The 19,268-nt window shown below is 43.8% G+C and overlaps 1 protein-coding gene and 1 non-coding gene across 2 annotated transcripts in view; one reads left to right on the plus strand and one right to left on the minus strand.

Moving 5' to 3' along the window:
- Positions 1 to 19,268, minus strand: part of Fgd6 (FYVE, RhoGEF and PH domain containing 6) — a 128,344-nt gene that overhangs the window by 58,919 nt on the left and 50,157 nt on the right. The window contains 3 exon segments of the mRNA XM_028880248.2: positions 1,316 to 1,467; positions 9,937 to 9,967; positions 10,061 to 10,120. Coding sequence (XP_028736081.1) covers positions 1,316 to 1,467; positions 9,937 to 9,967; positions 10,061 to 10,120 — 243 coding nt within the window.
- LOC114700583 lies at positions 15,937 to 16,039 on the plus strand. Its single transcript, XR_003735716.1, has one exon. It is a non-coding gene; the product is annotated as a U6 spliceosomal RNA (small nuclear RNA).

The raw sequence follows: 19,268 nt of genomic DNA on the forward strand, positions 1-19,268 counted from the left end.
AGAAGTGTCACTGCGGGAGGGGGCCCAGGGCCAAGGCTCTCCAGACCAACAAGGTGGCCTCTGCTTCCAAGTTCCCCTGGCAGAGAGATACCGCACACCGGCTTAACTATCTCAGCGGCACCAAGTGTCACTCTGGGTCCTGACCTGGAGTTTCAAACTTCTGTTTTAGAAAGAGTGGCCCCTATCTGGCTAGTCCCAGAATTGAAAATACTGTAATTTCTCTAACAGTGGGGGCCTTAAATTCGATCTTACTAAGACGAACATGTACACTTTGATCTACATATGGAGTATTTGGTGCTCTAACGGCCCTAATACAAATATATATTTGAGCCCAGGGCTTCTTGTATGGTAGACAAACCATTAAGCTAAATCCCCAGGCCTCTTTTTATTTTGAAAATATTTATAGATTGACTGGCTGATTGATGCTGAGCAGTGGGGCATGGTGTGAGGTCAGAGGACAATTGTGGGAATCAGTTGCCTCCTTTTACCGTGCAGGTTCCAAGGGTCAAACCCAGCTCCGTAGGTTAGGTGGCAAGCACCTTTACCCACTGATTCATCTTGCCAGCCTGTCTTTCACTTTTTGTTTTGAGACAGAGACTTGTTAAGTTGCCCATGCAACTGCAATGAACTTGGGCTTGCAAGTGTCTGCTCTACCAGACCCAGTGAAAAGACAATTTTGATAGGAAATACCCAAAGACTTGAACTATTTTGTTAGCAATAAGTGAAACTTTTTCTATTAGTGAAGAGTTGTTTCTTTCATTAGTTAGGTCTGGTTCTCAGGAATGCTTGATATTTGAACACAGACCATCTATAGGTCCAAAACTTGAAGAATACTTTAGTATAAGCAAAAATATTTAAACCTCTTATATAAATGTACCTATCATTAGGCTTTATAGCCAATTCATGATAATGCTAATTTAAAATTCTGTAAAGAAAAAAAGATAAAATATGTACAAAATTATTTTGGTAATGATAATTTATTTTCACTATTACCTTAACAAATTACAGCCCGGATGAATCAGGAAATGAAACTTTATCTCAATTAAAAAAAAAAAAAAAAAAAAAAAAAAAAAAAAAAAAAAAAAAAACACGGAAAAAAGCAAAAGCTAAGTTGGCTGAGCATGGGCCTGAGCAAGAATTATCCAGCACGCTAAGGTATGGCGATCCAAAATAATCAACGTACAAATAACTGCCAAGAAAATTCAACATATGTAGCAATTCTGCGTAAGGGACACCACTTTCTCCCTGGCAGGGTCTCTGTGGATTCGTCTAGTACTATATGCTTTGGGGAAGCCTGACTCTGTCCACGGCTTACCAGCTCAGCAGTCTTTCCTCTAGTTCCTTCAGGAGATCCCGGTTGAGTTCGTATAGCTGAGGCAGGTAGTACAAGATCTGGTTCAGGATCCGGTCCTCAATCACAGGCTTCCCAAGTTGCCTGGAGGCATGGGCTACTGCATCCCGGAAATCCTAGGACAGCCAGGAGGAGGAAAGTCACTATACATACTCGTAACTAGATTGGAAGCTTTGTGCCTAGGCATCCTCTTCCCTACGATGATCTAAATCACAAAACTAATGAAACCCCAGGGCTAGGCTGCTGTCAGGGAAGTCTAAGAGATTCCCAAAACAAGAGGAACTATCACTATTACCCTAGGCTGCCTCCCAGAACTTGAAGTTAAGACCCTACTGCTGAAGACACCACACGTTTGGACACAGAACTGGGAGGAATCACGCTGGAATTGATCTGGAAGCTTCCTCCCTGAAGACTAGCTCTCATACTATCTGCAAGTGCTATGCACACTGCCAAGGGAGAAAACCAAGCATTAGTCTTATCCAGATGTAAAGTCTACAAGCTGTAACAATGACAGGCTAGACAAGACAGCCCCAGGGGCGCAACAGCGGTACTGTTGCTATTTTGGGGGTAACCAACACTGTCTAACTGGATTTAAGGCCCGTTCAACAGGAGGGAATTCACACCTGGGAGTATGTAAACCTAGCCACCTACCTGTGACTGGAGAGGCCACAGACCCTAGAGAAGAACCTACTGTTGCCATTTTTCTAAACAGCGATGTCTATTTTTGATTGTCAACTTGTCTACATAGGAAATTAACTAAAAATCCAATGATAGAGGGCACACTAGTAAGTGACTTTTGCTTAATTTGAAGTAGGAAGATCGACTTCTAATCTGGATCTTGAAGACCGAAGGCACACCTTTAATCTGGGCCACACCTTCTGGAAGCATACAAGGACATGGAAGAAGGAAGCTTTTGCTCTGCCTGCTCGTCCTCCACCTTGCCTGCAAGTCCATTCCTTCACTGGCATTACAACCTACTTCTTCAGATTCCAGCGTCTACTGAAGATCAGCTGAGACGTCCAGCCTTGTGGACTGAGCAACTTCTGGATTCTTGAACTTTCCGTTCACAGCCATTGCTGGAGACACTTGCTAATCAGGATTCTAGATCTAAACCATTGCTTTTGGCTTATTGTGTTCCTTGGGCTAGCCTTGGCTTCTTCATTTGTTAAGTAGGTACAATTGTTACATCATTAGCATTAGTACAGTACTAGTAATAAAGTCTAATTGGATGGTGCACATAACACTTTCTGCAATACATCTGGTACAGAGCCAACACGACACTCTAGGTCTTTAATGCTCCTCCCTCTTGAGCCAACTCCCAGTAAGCTCACCATTTACACTTTAGAAACACATGGCATAGTCTTCATCTTCAGTTCTCTCCAGACTACTAAGGCTGTGTTTTAATGTAGGTCACCACCACCACCACCACCACCACACCCTAGCACTGCAGAGGAGGAGGAAAGGGTGGGGGAGGAGAAAGTACTGGCCTAGACTTCATTGTCCTCTGAGGGTGGGCCTCCAGATCTAAGCTAAACAATAGTGGAATCTCCCAGCTGTCCAAGGCTCCAAAGCAAAGGCCGTTCCTCCTCTGACCACTCGGTTACAAACCTAAGGCCGAACCAAAAGCTCTCTAGGCGTTCTCTTTACTTGCAACTGTCCTCCCTTCATGGATCTGCCAGGCAAATCAAATGGAAAGGGAGAGTATCTCCTCTGTTGATTCCTTCAACAACTGTCCCTAAAATACAAGTTAATCAAGAGTATTTGTTACTTGCCCCAAACTCAAAAATCCTCACACATACCCTGGAAGAACAGGTTTCCTGCCCAAAAGCACAGCTGTTTCTTCGAAGAGCTGGGAATTCAGTCCCCTGCCTTCTGAATGCACCGAGCTACAGTCCCAGCTCTCTTCCATGTTTTCTTTGTTGGTTTTGAGACAGCCTTGCTGAGGCCAGGCTGGCCTCGGGAATTCATAATCCTCCTGCCTCAACCTCTGGACACCTGGGATTACAGACTTGCCATACAGCCTCAAAGCTGCTATGCAGCCAAGGACTGCTTTGAATTTCTGAGCCTCCTGCCTCTGCCTCAAGTGCTGAATAACAGGCCTGTACTAACTACCACACCCAGTTTATTAGGTGCTAAGGACTGGACCCAGGGCTTCCTGAATGCTAAGGACTGAACCCAGAGCTGCATGCCCAGCCACCTCACTTTCTTAACAAAAGCTAAAACCTTTTTTTTTTGGATGCAGAACTGGATCATTTTTATTACCCGAGTAGTCACATTAATCTAAAGGGGCACCTTATCTACACTAACAACTGAAGAACCAACTTGTGTAACTAATTAGTAGAATATACAAGAATTTAGCTTGCAAATGCTCTCCTTTAGAAAACCACACAAGCAGCCCAGAAATCAAACTGAGAGCAGCCAGATTCCATCCCTGACAGCTTGCCTCAATCAGCCCTGGCATTTGCTAGGAGAAAAATGCAGCCACTTAATACTTCTGGAAGTCATTAGCTTGTCTACTATCAAGGAACGCTATGGAACACATTTGTGAATCCCATCCCAGACTGTAAAGATGTTCAAAGCTCAGCAGGTAAACAGCTACACGTTCTTCTACCGGTTTAGTGATCAAAACAATTCCAACGCAAGAGCTCCTGCTCAGTAAAGCAATAAGCATGCTCCTTTCTTCTTGCAAAATTAAGTGATGACTATGCTGGTCCCTTGGCAGCGGAATAACTTTTGTTTTCCAACTGGAAGGTATTTCCTCACCACGACAGTGACAGTGGGTGATAGCTGCTAAGTAACTTCCAAGCCAGAATGACAGCTTCTGCCAGACTTCACATTCCCTGTCTTCCACCTCGGCCGGAAGGGGAACTTGTTTATTTAAGACACATTTAACAAAGACCAGCCAAACCCAAAGTGGGCCGACCAATGACATGGAGGCCCCATCACACACCTGGCAAGGCTTGATTTCTTTTTCTGAGACTGCTGGATACTTGGAACAGCTTTAGACGAACTGAAGCCCAATGATAGCGTTTGGAAAATTATGGTAGGAGCTCTAAATGAAACAGAAGGTTTATTTTGAACTTCAAAGAGAGCCAAAGAAAACCAGGTATGGCGACTTATGCACCTGTGTAAACCCAGCACTTGTGGGGAATGGCCAAGGCAGGAGGATTGCTGTGTGTCTGAGGTTACATAGAGCTACACGGCACGACCCCGTCTCAAAAAGGAACAACACTTAATAAAGAGTATAAGAACTTCAAGGGCTCGGATCTCTAAGACCCGCAGTTTTATGTTCTAAGCAGGCCTTTGATGGTGGTGCTCTGCTTTACCACAGTGGCCAGCCAGCTTCCTTATACCACGGACCTTTACCAAGAACCTCCCACCCCAGGGCCTGGCCCTGTTCCTCACCTGGCGCCAGCTCCCAAGGAGTGGAAGGGCACCCCGCCCACACACACACTCGCCCCTTCTTTTCTTCTTGGGGATCTTCTACCCACTGAATCTCACTTTGCTCCTTGGCTATGAACTCTGCCCTTGGAGTTTAGTTCCAGTCTCTTGGCCACTACAAAATCCTTTCAACAGCACTGGCACTGAACAGGGTCTGTCTCACTGTATGCTAAAATAAGTAATAATTAAAAAATAAATAAATAAAAGCCCGGTATGGTGGTTCATGGGTCTGATCCCAGCACCTGAGAGGCAGAGGCAGAGCATGAGACCGTCCTGGTGTACGTAGTGAGCTCCATGACAGCCCGAGCTACATTATAGAAAGATCCTGTCTCAAAAGACAAAAAAATGCTTTTAAATGTCACTCAATAATTATTTTCACCTGGGGCTATCCCAGGCCTCTTGGGGGCTTTTTGAACACACAGTGTTCCCAGCTGGGAACACAGCTGAGTGCAGAACATGTGCTCAGCACACACAGAGTTCTAGGTTAAATCCCCAACAGCCAGCTTCCTCCAGTCTCAGACAAGGAATGCCAGAGCTCCGCCATGTAACCTACCAGCCAGGGTAACAGCCTCCCAGAGCTCTGCCATGTAACCGACCAGCCAGGCTAACAACCTCCTAGAGCTCTGCCATGTAACCGACCAGCCAGGGTAACAGCCTCCCGGAGCTCTACCATGTAACCACCACCAGTAACACCACACAGCATCAGGGCTAAACAACCTCCTAGAGCTCTGCCATGTAACCGACCAGCCAGGGTAACAGCCCCCACACAGCACGGGCGGTCTCCAGGCCAATCCTTTCACTTCTTTGGCTCCATCCCCAAAAGCAATGCACTCTGACCTCAGAGCCAGATGCAACCAGTTCCACAGGAACTACAGATAATCTTAAACTTCGAGCTACTCCTGAACCTCGGCCACTGACAAAGTGGTACGATGGGAGGGGGGGAGCGACTTTTTTTTTCTTTTTTTTTAATAAAGAAGATGATTACAACATGTGCCCGGTTATTTTTCTAAATATCAACAGCCAGGATAATTTGGGGAAATGTGACGTCATCTTTAAGAGCCACAAAACTATTTTGGGCCGAAGCAGCTAAATTCACCAAAACTCCCTTTAACTACACACCAATGTAGATCCAAGTGATGCTTCTGCAATGAGACCCAGAGCTTATTCCTGCCCTCCGGCTTCTGTTAACAAGCCGGGCCGGGTAGCTCAGTGGAGGAGCACTAGCTTAGACTGTGTGAGGCCCAGGGTTCGAAAACCAGCACAGGAAAGGCGAGCAGGGTGAGGAGACAGAGAATGCACAATTACACTTTGGGGCGGGAGATGGGGTACAGTGTTCGGCAAACTGCAGGTATTACTGAAATCAAATACACACAACACGAATTCTAATAAAAACCTACCAAAGGGTCTGTATGCAAAGTCAAATCACCTATGATGACTTTCACTAAATGCATGTTCAAGTTGGAATTTTAGAGATCTAAATAAAGCACATCACAATAATTAGTCTTACTACCTTTTCCCCCAACATCCCCTAGTAAGAACCAGAATAACTCCAGCTCTTTACAATAGCAAAGTCCTCACTCAGCCCACTGTGATCACTTGGGGGGACCTAAGCAAAAATCAATGCAAATAAGAAGAACTTCTCGGAACATCTGGGGCACTGAAGCTCTAACAGATGGCCTTGTCTAGAGAGTCCAACTTTTATCTCCAGCACCAGAGGCGAGTGTGGGACTTAATTACCAGCTGTCCTAAGCAGCACGCTTGACCTTGAGGCATTGTTTAACCACTATCGTGAGCCCCGGGAATTACAAAGCACACATGGACACAGGGACAGGCAGGGAAGCTCACAGTCTGTACAAATCACTTAGAGAAAAGCAAGGCGGCTTCAGTGGTCAAAGCTTGTGATAAATATGCAAAATAAGAGAGAGACCATGAAGTAAAAGTAAAGGGGGAGTCCCCATGTCAACCATGTCACTTCGGTTTGGGCTCTTTGCTGAGGCAGAGTCTTGTTATATAACCCAGAATGGCCTTAAATTCACGCCTCGGCCTCCCCAGTGCCGGGGATTATGGGGGTGTACCGTCATGCTTTGCTGACTTGGTTTTTAAAATGAAAATATTTTTCCAGGTGAAATGATCCCTCCTTTCTGTATGCAAAAGTCAGGTTGTGAATAATCATCAATGCATTCAATGCAAAACGTACTTGAAACCAACTGTTTATAGCATGTTTCCAACCCTCTTTAATAACATTCATATGTAATGTTCACACACAAAAAAAATCTAAGTAACAAGATCCAGCTTCATTTTTATCTTTCTAAGATGAAAAACTAGAGTTTCTCTGGTTTCCTAGGCAGCTGAAAAAAATTATGTAAGCAACAAATATGCCCAAGGATACACTACATCCTACAGATACACTATAAATAGCAATGGTTAGGATTGCAAGCAAACATTTTAAATTTTTACACCAAGAACTCACATGGACCAGACTTCAAAGTCTGGCTTTGACATTTAGTACCTGGCTACTTTCTTCATTTAAAACAAACAAACAAACAAACAACCCCCCCCCCCAAAAAAAACTATTTTTAGGGATGTTATAAGGCCAAATATAAATAATTTGTATAACATAGTTATATAATATACTAAAAGGTACATAAATTACACTCATTAAAAGGCCATTAACTTAAAAAGATTTGGTAATTAAAAAAAAAAAAAAATCACACGAACATCACTTAGTACTACCCACAAGCCTTTGGGAGCTGAGAAGCAAGGATCTGAAAGAGCGCCACAGAGAGAAGGAGATACCAACCCAAGGTGGTGAAGACAGAAGCCAAATAAATGTGCTCTTAATTAAAGTCTTAACAGGAACAGGACTGCTCGAAAATGAAGGTAGTAGCTGTGTTAACAGGAGCTAAAGAGGGGACAATGAACTGGTATTTAAAAAGTCCAGTTGACTCACAGGACTCGGGACAGAATGATGATTTTAAGACGGGGGGAGGGGGGGATGAGAACTGGGGACACCTATTCATTTTATGATGCACTTATAAAACGAAATGAAGCTGGGTGGTGGTGATGTACACTTTTAATCCCAGCACTCAGGAGGCAGAGACAGGCAGATCTCTGAGTTCAAGGCCAGCCTGGTCTACAGAGCAAGTTCCAGTATAGCCAGTGCTACACAGAGAAACCCTGTCTCAAAAAAACAAAAAGCAAACAACAACAACAACAACAACAAAAAACCAAACTAAAACAAAACAAAACAAAAAACCCATTCTATTTGGCATTAGATATCAGTATCTCCAAGTGGCCTTGGGTCTAGGTCCTAGGTTTACTGAGAGCCTAGGTGCTGGTTAGTTTCTGTTGTCAACTACATAATCTAGAGTCCCCTGGGACAAAGAAACCTTAATTAAGGCACTGCCTGATCAGTTGGCCTGTGGCCATGTCCATGCGAAACTGTCTTGACTGATGACTGACTGAACGCGTCACAGCCCACTACGGGCAGCACCATTCCTAGGCAGATGGGTGTGGGCTACAGAGGAAAGCTGGCTGAACACGAGCTAGATTGTGTGTGAGCCAATGAACAGTTCCTCCACGGGTCCTACCTGGGGATCCTGCCCTGGCTTCCCTCAACGATGGATTTTTAAGCTGGAAGTGTAAGCCGAAGAAACCCTTTCCTCCCCATCTTGCTTTGGGTCACAGTGTTTTATCACAATAAATATTCTATCAGATTGCTGTCCAGTGTGGTGGCTCAAAACTGTAACTGGCAGTCTGGAGGCTGAGGCAGGAGGATCACTACACCTTTGAGGCAGGGATGGGCTAAGGTGACACTCTTATTTTAACAGAGAGGGAGGGAAAAAGACAGATGGTGAACGAGAGTAAAAGTGAGAGAAGAGGAGGGCTAGAGGGACAGTGGGGGAGGAGATGGGGGGGGACAGAGACAGACACAGACTATCAAGTTCTGAAGGGAAGGTGTGTCTTTAGATAGAACTATTGGACTTAGTGGCACACATGTGAGGGATGCTTGCAGTTGTTTTCTCTTTTTTCTTTTTGGGGGCCCACCACTCAGCTCCCAAATAAACACATGAAGATTTATCCTTATTTATAAATGCCCGGCCCTAGCTTGGCTTGTTTCTAGCCAGCTTTGTTAACTTAAATGATCCCATCTACCTTTTCCCTCTGGGCTCCTACCATTCTCTCACTTCTGTAAATCTTACTCTTCCTCTGCGGCTTGCTCTGTAGCTGGGTGGCTGGCCCCTGAAGCCCTCCCTCCTCTCCTCCTTTTTCTCACTCTTCCCTTCTTTTCTTTTTCTCCTTTTATTTATTCTCTCTGCCTGGCAGCCCCACCTATCGGCTGTTCAGCTCTTTATCAGACCAATCAGGTGTTTTAGACAGGCAAAGTAGCACAGCTTCACAGAGTTACACAGATATAACAAAAAGAATGCAACACATCTGTACATCATTAAATATTCCACAGCATAAACAAATATAACACATCTTAAACTAATATTCCACAACAGATGTTTGGGATATCTTGCCAAAAAATAATCAAAACGGGGTAACACTAACAGCACTTTAACTTCCAGTGCACATGGAATCTTGTAAAAACTTGCAAGGACAGAAGTGTGCAAGAGGAAGAATGAGTATGTGGTCAGATACATAGTTTCCTGACAGGTCTACTCAGGCTGACAATTATAAACAAGTTAGCTACGGCTTTCTCAAGTGTCTCTGTTTCCAGGAACTATTTAGATTAGAGAAGAAATGCCCCCAAAAGACACATCATCATTATGGGTGCTGGGGATGTAGTTTGGGGAGAAAAAAGGGAGAGAGAAGAGAAGGGGGAGAAAAATCAGGAAGAGGAAGCAGGGCAAAAGGAGGAAAAAGGAAGAGGAAGCAGCATCAGCAGCTGTCACAGCTCATTCGTTATGAAGATGTATTTTCAGAAATCATCTAGTTATGTCTGGATGTAAACTCTCTATTATATACATAAAAGTCATAAATAGATAAGTATATAAAATTCTATTATAAATTTAAAATATAACCAAGCACTAGAGAGCATATGGGTATAATTTGTTAGCTGTGCTAAGAACCTTTAGGGTAGGAAAAGGACAGGACCTGGGATAATCTCAGATTTGAGAAACATATTCGCAGATACTTACAATATGCAAAAGTTTTAACACATCCACAAACCTGTTTAAAAAAAGAAAAAAAGAAAAGCAATGAGAAATTTTTAATAAGCCAACTGGGAAGAAGAGTCTTCTGAACTGTTAAGTTGGTACCTACACTTTCTCAGAACTCATGATCTCCTTGGCAATGTGATGGACTTTGCTTTTCATCCAGTGTCTTCATCCTGAAGATAAAGAGTGCATTGAGAAAGCATGAATGCATAAACATGGGATCAGCCATGATATGAGCTAGTTAGACATGCATTTTCATCCTGGTCCTTGGGTTTTCCTATAAGCACACAATTCACACTACACAATAAATAAAGGCAAACATGGAGGTTAATTAAATAAGATGACACACCGTGATAGAGAGAAATCAGGAATGGAATTGGGGGACAGGTGCCTTTAATCTTAGCACTTAGAGATAAATCTCTAAGAGATTTAGGGCAGCCTGGTCTACACAATGAGTTCCAGACCAGCCAGGGCTACATATTGAGAGCCCCCAATCATCAATCAATCAGTCAATCAATCAGATAGCACAAACAGTTCGACGTGGAAATGTCACATCCTACAAAGAAAACACCTATGTGTATCACAAGAAACCCAGGGTAGACGGGGGGTGGTTCTAGGCCAACTTTGACACTATAAGACTAAATGAAAATGAAAACTCTTGATAATGCATGAAGATGTGTATGAAGAACTATTAATGGGTTGTGTGAGTCAAATCACTGTAATTCTACAAGTACAGTTAATCAGGGCTTGTCATGACAGTATATATCTGGCATCATCCCAAGGACATCTTTTAATTATTTCTCTGTGTGAACATTACATGCCCCAGCGAGGACACAAACTGCCCATGTCTGGGGGGAAAATGAAGATGACTTGGAAAGCGCTTTTGACATTTAGGTGAGCTTGCTGTTGCTTGCAGGGGACAGACAGAAGACATTTCTCTTTCTATTCTCCGAAAGATCTGAAAACACGGTTCCTTCGTGAAGAGGAACAAACAGTAAGTCAGGAACAAGCAATGAAAACATTTCCTTGAGATGACATGACAGCTGGAACCAGGCTGGGGATATAACTTAGCAGTACAAGTTTGCTCGGCACACCCAGGGCCTTAACCCCCGAGCAGAGCACACATGGACGTGCTCATGAGCCAACACACACACACACACACACACACACACACACACACACACACACACACACACAAATAAATTAAAATTCAAGAGTGATTTCCGTGACTATGAAAAGGGAGAAGCTCCGATGCTTCTGTAGAAAGGCATCAGGCTCCATTTCCTAAAGTTTCTTTTTTTTTTTTTTTCAATCTTGTTGCTTTGTTGATTGTGTTCTTTCCAGCACTGGCAGCACCAAGATGGTTACTTTGTGCCGCCTCAAGAACTAGCGGGCAAGAAAATGCATAAAAAGTCACCATGGCAATCCGCTAGCCATTCATTAACAGAATGCCACTGGGGCCGGGTGGGGGATGTGCTCAGCAGTGGCTCTCAGCAGCGGCCTTCTTCTCGCCACTGAAAAGGTGCACCATCCCCTCGGATCCACTTAGCACTGGGACACTGCAGACGATTATCTTAGTCCTTCATTTTTTAAAAATTTCTGTGGTGCTGGGTATCAAATAAAAAGGGCCAACAGCATGCTAGGCAAGTGCTCTACCACTGAACTACACTCAAAGCCCTTTCTTAGTCCTTAAATTGGTTTTCATAGGGCTCCAGAATTTCCATGTCAAAACAGAGATATAAAATAAATGCAGTTTTAAAATGAGTCAACTCTCTGGAAGAATACATTTTAATGACAGTTAAAATGTGTGGCTGCTTGTATTCTGTACATACTTTAGAGTCCTTTATCTATTTAGCTAAGCATAGCCCCATGAGTCAAGTGGGTAATAAGTCTTAAATTTTCATTTCAATTTGTTTTGTTTCACTTTGAGACAGGCCTTTGCAGTAGCCCAAGCTGCCTCAACTCACAGTCTTCCTAGTTCAGCCTCTGAGTTCGGGGATATAGGCATAATTACACCTCAAAAGGTTTATATATTTTGTTCTAAATGTTCTTCAATATGTTTCGATTCTGAATTTTGTTTGTTTGCTACAGTGCTAAGGACTGAGCTAAGAGATTTGCACATGCTAGGTAAGAGCTCTATCTGGGAGTTTACATACTCAGCCCCCAGGAATCCAGACATATATTTATTGACTTCTTTATTTATTTTAATGTGTATGTGTGAGTGTGTGTGCACCAAGCATATGTAGGAACCACTCCAGAAAATGGCACTGGATCCCCTGGAACTGGAGTCAAGAGACAGTTGTGAGCTGCCATGTGGGTGCTTGGAACCGAACCAGTGGCCACACAAAAGCAGTAAGTAAGCACTCCTAACCACTGAGCCACCACCCCAGCTCCTGGAAATTCTGTTTAAAGTGTAGTCATGCCTGTGCTCATGTTAAGTTAGAAATACAGGGGAGATCTTTGCTTTTATGTTCATTTTAAAAACTGCTTTGGGCCGGGCGATGGTGGCGCCCACCTTTAATCCCAGCACTCGGGAGGCAGAGGCAGGCGGATCTCTGTGAGTTCGAGGCCAGCCTGGGCTACCAAGTGAGTTCCAGGAAAGGCGCGAAGCTACACAGAGAAACCCTGTCTTGAAACCTCCCCTCCCCCCCAAAAAAAATGCTTTGGAGAGCATTAGATCACAAATAGTAGTTCTAGTCCTAAGGATGAATACATTCAGATACAGCAAATATATACTCGAAGAGCAGAAGACTCACTGACTACAGAGACTGAAAGCTGATTACTAGGAGTTGGGTTGGGGGAGGTTATGCTCAAGAGAAGAGGCTTGCCCAGCATGCTTGAGATCCTGCCTTTGATCCTCAGCAATACACTGAAAAAAGGAGTGAAGTGAAAAGAAAATCCAGATTTCCAATTATTCCCCTAAAAAGTATTGTATCGTTGTCTCACGGGACCTGGAGATGGCTCCACTAGTTAAGTGCTTACTAGGAGCTACGCAAGCTTGAAGATAGTTAAAAAAAAAAAAAAAAAAAAAGGCCAGGTGTGGCACTGACCCGAGCATGCGTGGAGACACGAGGAGCCCTGAGTTTGCTGTCCAGCTGTCTAGCTACAATACTGAGCACAAAGCAGCTTCAGTGAAAGACCATTCCCCCAAACAGGAGAAGAGCAATTAAGAAAGACATCTAAGCCCCGCGGCTTAGGTCCTTGGGTTTTCCTATAAGCACACAATTCACACTACACAATAACTACATTTCCAAGTGATCTAATGACCTCTTCTGGTACCAGGCATGTATGTGGTACACAGAAATACACATAAAATAAAAATAATTAAAATAAATATTTTTTTTTTAAAAAAACCTCTGCTAACTCAAACAATTCAGAAATGAGAACAGATGTGAGCAGACATTTCACCAACAGACATAAGAATAGCCAGCAAGTAGAGGAACGTGTTTTGACATAGTTATGTTAAAACTACAATGAGATAAGACCTCACACCCACAGAACAGCTGTAATTCAAACCATCAATCAAGGCAGGCATAGTGGCACAAAGTTGTAAGGTAGGAGGATCAGGAAATGGAGGCCAAGCAGACTACACAATGAGATCCTGTCCCAAAACAAACAAACAAAATACAGGAAGTTGAGGGAGAACGGTCTCGAACTGTAAGCCATCCTGAACCATCTACTGAGACACTGTCTTGAAATATAAAACCAAGTAGGCTTTGGCGAGATGTGGAGACACTGGGCCTTGTATACACTGCAGGTGGGCATGGAAGCCCTTATATGTTTTGATTGGGGTTTCTATAGTTACCTAATATCATGGAGACAAAATTTACATCTTTATCTTTCTTTTAAATGTTTTAAGTTGTCTGTCTGTCTGTCTCTCTCTCTCTGTGAACATGAAGGTCAGAGGTCAGCCAGCAGGAGCTGACTCTCTCTACCTTGTAGGTCTCACATATTAACTTCAGGTCATGGAGGCTGGCAGCTTGGTGGCAAGCATCTCTACCCACTGGGCCATCCCACCAGCCCGTATTTCTTCTCCTAGTGTCGTGAGCTTGTTCCCAAGAGGAAGGAGTCAGTGGCATCTTCATGCCATCCTTCTCCACATGGAGCTGCTATCTGACCTCGCTGACATTTGATAGCAAAGTCAGCATAAGGAAATGGCTCCACTGCAGCCAAGCCACTGCTCTGAAGCTGGGGTTGACGCTACTGACCACCAGAATCAGAAGCACAGCTTACAGTTCAGAGTCCCAGGTAACTGTTTCAAGACTTGAAAACCATGGATCAGGGATGGAGTGTGAGCGTTTAAAGAAGGGATTTAAAAAACAGCCCAGAAAAGGGCAAGCAAATATAAGCACAGTACAAACATATGTGTGTGTATGTATGAATATATATATATGTATGTAGAAATATCGTAATGAAACCCATTATTTTATATAGCTAGAATTTATTAAAAAGAAGTAGCCACAATCTTCAAGAAGTGAGCAAAGGGAATAATCAACCCACAACAGATTATCACGACTCTGACCCTGCTGGGCATCTAAGGAAACCACACTGAGGCAGAACGTGGAATCAGGAAGGCTTCCCACAGAAGACGCATCTGATACCCGTCAGTCACTGTAAACATTCAAACACCTTCAAGTGTGATGTTCGGACAGGCTGCCCACAGGAGCACAGAACCATGCACAGCTGCTTCAATATGGGATCAGCTAGGAGCTGGTTAGACATGCATTTTAGCCCTGGTCCTTAGGTTTTTTTCTATAAGCACACAATTGGTACTACACAGCACAGACGAGGCTCTCCTCGAGATCAGCTCATCTAACTCAAGAGGGTCATCCAAAGTGAGTGCAACTGACTTGCATTTCCTCCCCTAAAAATTCCCTTAACCAGGGAATATGAAAATAGGAAAAGGTCTCCGCCTACTGAGACCTGCTAAATATAACCCTCCCCCTTCTTTCCGAGGACTGCCACCCAAGAGAGACTTGATCTGCACAGTGACAACCGGCGTTCACAGCACATCCTCATCGACCTTCACTTCCCTATGAACTGTATGGCCCTCCTTGGTGTTCCTTATTTTTGTGTGACTCCCATACACATGCTAACAAATGTGCCGGCCTTTTCTCTAGTTGCTGTGCCTATTCGGCTTATTCCCGCTGACTCAGACAGGGAACCTGCAGAGGAAGTGAGAACTTCCTTATACCTACTGCACATGCCCATGCATCAATGCCAGAACCTGAATTTCTCTTCCTCGTCAGTGCTACCTTCTGAGTCAACAAAGCCTGCTAACTTATCCTTGTGACAGGTTCCTTAATGCTCAGTTGATCCGTCCCTTAATTGAGTGTGTTAGACTTCTGTCACGTGACAAAACGCCCAAGACAGACAACTCAGGAGATCTGACTGACTCGTGGTTCCGGGATTTCCATCAGGGGTCTGGGTACTGCTCTGGGCCCACGGCGGCAGAGTACATCAAGGCAGGAGCACGTGGCAGAGGGACAGCCTGACTCAACAACTGTGGGAGGCCGAGGGAAAGGCAAGTACTTCACAGCGTGTCCGTCCACCAACTCTCTTTTCCTCCCACTCCTCCACACCCCTTACTTGACGGCAGACAAACTGGAACTACCTGGTGATGCCACGCGAGTTCTGGCCTTCCCTTCTGGTCAAGACCATCTTCCCTTCCACGGATCTGACTGCCACGCTCCAGTTCACTCTGAGATGACAGTCACAGGTCTTCCCTTTATGGAGGCTGCCTCGATACTCTCTCTTCAGATACCTTCGATGGACTAGATTACTCTCCTGTTCCCGTATCATCTAAGACACCCAGTGGATTGCTACTCTCTGTTGAAATCTCCTAATTCTCCCTAGTCTACCTATTTACTTTTGTACCCTTCTGAACAGAAACATAGTGTCTGCTCCACTGCTCAGTGAAAATTCATGAACAAGTAAATGTGTACCCGAGGCCGCTACTGTCTTAGGACCTAAGACCATTGATGGCTTCAGCAGCACGTATACTAAAATTGGAACGAAACAGAGAAGATTGGCATGGCCCCTGTGCAAGGACGACAAGCAAATTCACGAAGCGATGCATAAGAAAAAAGAAAGAAAAATAAAAAAAAAAACCCTAAGACTAGAGTACATTGTTTGATATGTTACATGACATAAAATACAAACTCAAAATCTGTGGCACATATAATAAAGTATAGTGGGTTGAACTAAATAAAGAAATTTAATCTAGGAGTCTACGTAGTTATCTATTCTGTCTTTCTCTATGATTTATTTTATTTTTAGATCTGTTTTGGGGGTGTGAGTATTTTGCCTGTGTGAATGTATGTGCACTGTATGTGGACCTGGTGCCTTCAGAGGTCAGAGAGGAGGCTGGACTTACAGATGGTTGTGAGCCACTATGTAAGAGCTAGGAACTGAACCTGGGTCCTCTTAGAGAACAGAAAGGTGCTCTTAACCACAGACTCGTCTCTAGAGCCCCTACTTTAATTTTTTGGGCCATGGTCTTACTATATAGCCTTGGTTGGTCTGGAACTCACTACATAGATCAGAATGATCTCGAACTCATATTATTGCCTGCTTCTGCCTTTTAAGTGCTGGGATTAAAGGTATTTGCCACCATATGCTCTACCTAAGATTTATTTTAATGTGTGTGTGTGTGTGTGCGTGTGCGTGTCCACACGTGTGAGCACAGATGCTCACAGAGGCCAAAGCTTCGGTTGTGAGCAGCCTGACACGGGTTCTGGGTACCTGCTAGGAACCAAACTCCTGTCTTCTACAGGAGCAAACGGTCCTGGCTCTGAACCGCTGGGCCATCTCTCCAGGGCCCTACGTTTCCTTTTAAGCCAGGAAAATTACAGAGTTAAATCAAGGCGTGTTATTAGAAAGGAAATCAATGGGTTGTAGTCATTTGAAAGTAGGAAAAAGTCAAAGAACAAATATCAAAAGTTCTATGTTCTCTCCATCTTGTAAGAACAGTCACGGACTCGGACCCAGCAAAACAATGATGGGAGCGGGTCTTGTAAGACCTCAAGAGGCCGTGTTTGGCATCTCAGACTTCTCAGCTAATGAAAGTGTATCACATTTCAAAGCAGACTGCCTCTTAAATAACAACGCCTCCCCAAAGCAAAGCATATTGTTATGGAAGTCAAAACACTAGCCACAGACAAATGAAAACACATTGTCAAGGGTCATAAAGTAAGTCCCACAAATTCCAAAGCAGAACCTTTGATCTGAACTCCAGTGATATGCTCTGATCTTTGGATAACAGCCCAGCTGTGTAAGTTCGTACCGGTGTTCTCTTCATTTCATAGTTGCTCAGTACCAGCGATGTCCAATGACATTTTCCCAGTGTGTTTAGTACTAAGAGGCCTTCTCTATCACACTCAAGAGTTCTACTTGCAAGAGAAGAATGTCAACAGCAAGACCTGCCCAAGGTACAGCTCTTTATCATTTTTACGTCAAAGATGAGGTGATATCATGACGTTGCCTAAGGACAATGTCCTGTCCAATCTCCACTCTTCTCTTCACAAAGGAATAATCATTGAGCTACTTTTCAGAAGATTTGAAAAGGAACCGAGAAATAAATATTCTGAGAAGCTACAGAGTAAATGTTCTAACCACAAAGAAACTAAATGAATATACTCCTTTTTAAAATTTAATTTAATTTTTTAATTTATTTCTTTAGAATAAGTCTCACTAAATTGTTTTGGCTGGCTGGGAATTTACTATGTAGCATAAGATGGCCTCAAATTTGCAGGAATCCTCCTGTCTCTGCCTTCCAAATGCGAAGGCCACGGGTATGAGTCACTATGCCCCAACACGTTTCTTTAAGACAAACATTTATTAAAAACCCAAAGAACAATAAACTACAATCTGAAGAACTTCCGGGGAGCTAGAGAGACAGCTCAGATGGTAATGTGCCTGCCACACAGTACAAGGGCCTGAGTTCCGATCCCCAGTGCCGACACGAAAAACTGGACAAGCCAGCAACCACTCCTCTAGCTGGAGCGGTGAGCTCCAGATTCAGGAAGAGCTCCTATGAAAAAAAAAGTAAGGTGGATAACAATAGAGGAATTCACCTGACAATGACCCTTGACCTCTCTGTGTACGTGCGCACGCTCAGATACCTGTTTAACACTCCTTCACACATACATACACACATAAGAATTTCCAAAGGGAATTAATACAGATTCCCATGGCTTATTACTCTCCTCCCAACATGTTCTGTGGACATCATTTAGCTTCTGTGAATGATGTACCAATTTGTTAGCAGAAACAGACTGTAATTAAAAACTCCAAATCAGGGGTTTTCAAGCAGGTTACGCAGCCTTTCTACAATCCCTTTACTTCACATGAATCAATGACAGTACATACTCTAGATCCCGTGGGAAGTTTTTGCTGTTGTTTGGGGATTTTGGGTTGCTGCTATTGTTTGAGGCAGGTTCTCACTTTCCAGCCCTGGCTGGCCTCGAACTCACAGAGCTCCACCTGCCTCTGCCTCCCAAGTGCTGGTATTAAAGGCATACAGCATGACACCTGGCTGTTTTTATATGCCATGAAATGTGGTTTTACTCTTTAATAGTTCAGTGGTTCTTAGTGAGTTCAGGGCTTTGTAGCCACCCTCACAGTCTAAATTTAGAATACTTCCTTATCTCCAAAACCACTCTGTGCCCATTATTAGACATGCTCCGTTCCTTTTTATGACCAAATACTACTCCACTGTGTAGATACACCCACCTAGTTTTTCCACTTTTCAGATGATGAGCACTTAGATTCTCTCATTTTGGTAGTAGTGCTGGCATCTAGCTGCTGCTCAGACCACAGAATCTGCAGCAACCATTTCCCTCTCAGATACTGTCAGGCTCCCTACTAAGACATCATGAACCTCTAGCTAACAGGCTTTCAAGTGCCTGAGCACCTCACTTGGGGGTGAGTCAGTAACAAACAGAGTACTGGTGACCACACAGTCTGTTTCCCATCTTCTTCCCTTCCTCCTGCCCAGGAATCAGAGAGCCTGACTGCAGGCTGGTGCCATGAAACCAATGCCATTCTCAGGGGGTCACTTTTGCCAGGTGGATCCTAATTTTCTCTCCTCAGACGCCCCCACCATGCTGTTATCGGTCTGTCTCTCCATGGCGTCAACAACTCTTCTAATCAACTTCTTACCTCCAGCAATCCATCCTAGCATCCCCTTAAACTCCCACCTGAGACCTTTCAACTATGAACAATGATAATATGGACATTTTTGCACATGCTTTGTTTGGTATAGACATATATCTTCATTTCTCTTGGATAAGCAGGTACTAAATGTAGAATTT

The sequence above is a fragment of the Peromyscus leucopus genome, chromosome 18 (assembly GCF_004664715.2).
Source record: "Peromyscus leucopus breed LL Stock chromosome 18, UCI_PerLeu_2.1, whole genome shotgun sequence".
In the NCBI taxonomy this organism is placed as follows: domain Eukaryota; kingdom Metazoa; phylum Chordata; class Mammalia; order Rodentia; family Cricetidae; genus Peromyscus; species Peromyscus leucopus.